Source organism: Emiliania huxleyi (assembly GCF_000372725.1).
Source record: "Emiliania huxleyi CCMP1516 unplaced genomic scaffold EMIHUscaffold_759, whole genome shotgun sequence".
Lineage (NCBI taxonomy): Eukaryota > Haptophyta > Isochrysidales > Noelaerhabdaceae > Emiliania > Emiliania huxleyi.
The window spans coordinates 16,536-18,794 of NW_005196317.1; the positions used below are offsets into that span (position 1 = coordinate 16,536).

The following is a 2,259-nucleotide window of genomic DNA, read 5'->3' on the forward strand; positions in this document are numbered from 1 at the left end:
TCCCTGTGTGGTGGCGGCGTGCCGTCCTCCCATCCCTCCCTTGGGTTGTCCGTTTTCTTTCTTTCTTTAAAGAGCACTTGTTGTGTGTTGTGTGTTGTGGTGGTGTGCGGTGTGCGGGGTGTGTGTGTGTTGTGCGTTGTGTGTTGCGTGTTGCGTGTTGTGCGGCGGGCGGTGGCCGGTGTGGTCACCAGCCGCCAGTACTGCCTCGCGTCGCTCGGCATCGCCGGCCAGATCTCGCGCCACACGTGGTTCTTCATGTGCTGCAGCGCGACGTAGACCGTGTTCTCGCCGCGACCCGTGCGCACCGTCGGCTCCTCGTCGCGCAAATCGCCCCGCTCGGTCGCGTGCCACCGGCTCGCCCTCGGCGCGGTGATTCGCGTCGTCGCCAGCCACTTGCCGAAGCGGATCGTCCACCGCATCGTCGGGTGCAGACCGAGGGCCGTCCGCTGCATCGGCACGCTCTTCCCCGCCGCGGCCTGCGTCGCCAGGAACTCGCGCAGCCGCAGGCGCACGACCCGAAGCTGCGCCGACAGCGCCGGCCCGTGGGGCGCTAGCATCGGCCGCCCATCGCCACGCGCAGCTTCCTCCTGCTGCTCGTCATCCTCCGCCTCGAGGGCGTCCGCCAGCGCGCTGCGCCGCACGCCCCGGCGCACAGGAGGCGGCGCCGGCCGCACCTCGGCCGCCTCGGCGTCGCCCGCGGCACGGGCGCCATGCTCGCCGTCCACGCGGTCCATCGCCGCATCCCCATCCCCGTCTCCGGCAGCGCCGCCTGCGCCCGCGCCGGCCTGCTCTGGGACGGCGCGCCACCGCTCCTCGTCCAGCATGTGCCACCACCGCCGATCCGGGTAGCCGTCGTACTCGACCTCGTGCACGATCCGTCCGTCCCCGTCCTCCTCCCGCGCCATGACGGTCGCAGGGTACCACCGCTCGCTGTCGCAGAAGATCTCGAGGCGCGATCCGGTGGGCAGGACAGTGTGGCCGTCGAGCGCCGCCCTGGCATCCTCGCGCTGTCGCTTCCGCCGCTTCGCCTTCGTCTCCTTGCTGCGCAGCAGGGTGTAGTTCGGGCCCACCTCCGCCACGCTGTCCAGCACGTGGGCGGCGCTCGCCATCTCGACCGCGTCGTCCTCCGGCGGAAGCTCCGCGTCGCCCGCGGCCGCTTCCCGAGCACGCTCGTCGCGCATCCGCTCGTGGTCGGGCCTGCCGACGCGCCACGCCGGTGCCCGTGTGCCTCGCCGCCGCGTCCGGCGCCGGCATCGATCGCTGCCACAGGTCGTCCCACAGGTGTCCCAACCTGAGGGAGGGTGTAGAGGATGTAGAGTGTAGAGCGCTGTAGAGCTGTAGAGCTGTAGAGCGCTGTAGAGCTGTAGAGCTCTACATCCGCCGCGGGACGAAGCGCGTGCTAGAGCGATGTAGAGGCGCTCTACAACGTGAAATCTCTACAACAAACTCTACATCATAAGCCGCGAACGAGGCACGGTCGCTCTCCGACATGAGGCGCGTTGCGCTTGCCAGTGCTGCCCTGGCCTTCTGTCTGCCCGCCCAATGGGTGGCAGGTGCCTCTGCTGCTGTGGCATGCCTCACGGCTGCGACTGGCCGGCGCCTCGGCGCGTCATAGTTTCGTGCGAGGGACGCGCCGTAAAATTCTTTTCCATTCGGTTGCCGCGTAAGCGCACAGTCCGTTGCCCGAGGGGAAGAGCGCCCTGCACGTTGGCGTGCACAGAGGTGGAGCCGCTCGGCCTCGAGGGCAGTCGCGAGGGGAGAGACTTTCGGCAGCCACTGACGAATCGCCGCGCCGCCTCACGTTCCGCACCCACGACCTCTCCTAGGTGGGGTGCGCCGCAATGGAAGTTTGGAGTCGGTGGCAGCCCTGTGCATACACGGGCAGAGATGAGCCCTCTGACCCCGCCGCCACCCCATCCGTAGGACGTCTGCGCGCCCGGTCGAGAAGGAGAGCGAGACGGGTACCTCGGCGACGTGCACTGGCAGGCCCCAGGCTTTCCGCCCGGCGGGTTGAGAGCGTTGCGCTTTGTAGGCCGCCTGACAGCGAGCAGGCTCCACGCTCCAGAGGGAGCGCCGGGAGGACGTGGCCCCCTGCTCTCCGTCCCCGCCGTCTGCGACACTGCTCGTCGTCTGCGAACGAGATGCTGCTGCATGATCCAGGCGCAGCCTCTCTGGCCCGGCCCCGCTCTCCCCGCCCCGCAGCAGCCAGCGTCGAACAACTCGAGGGCAACAAGACGCGGTCGTGGACGGGTTCTGTCG

General features: G+C 69.1%; 1 protein-coding gene across 1 annotated transcript in view; it reads right to left on the minus strand.

The window, feature by feature from the left end:
- Positions 1 to 1,181, minus strand: part of EMIHUDRAFT_120990 (hypothetical protein) — a gene marked incomplete at both ends in the record, with an annotated part of 1,842 nt that extends 661 nt beyond the window's left edge. Inside the window, one exon of the mRNA XM_005760414.1 lies at positions 202 to 1,181. Coding sequence (XP_005760471.1) covers positions 202 to 1,181 — 980 coding nt within the window. The remainder of the gene's footprint in view (positions 1 to 201) is intronic.
- Between the last annotated feature and the right edge of the window lie 1,078 nt (positions 1,182 to 2,259).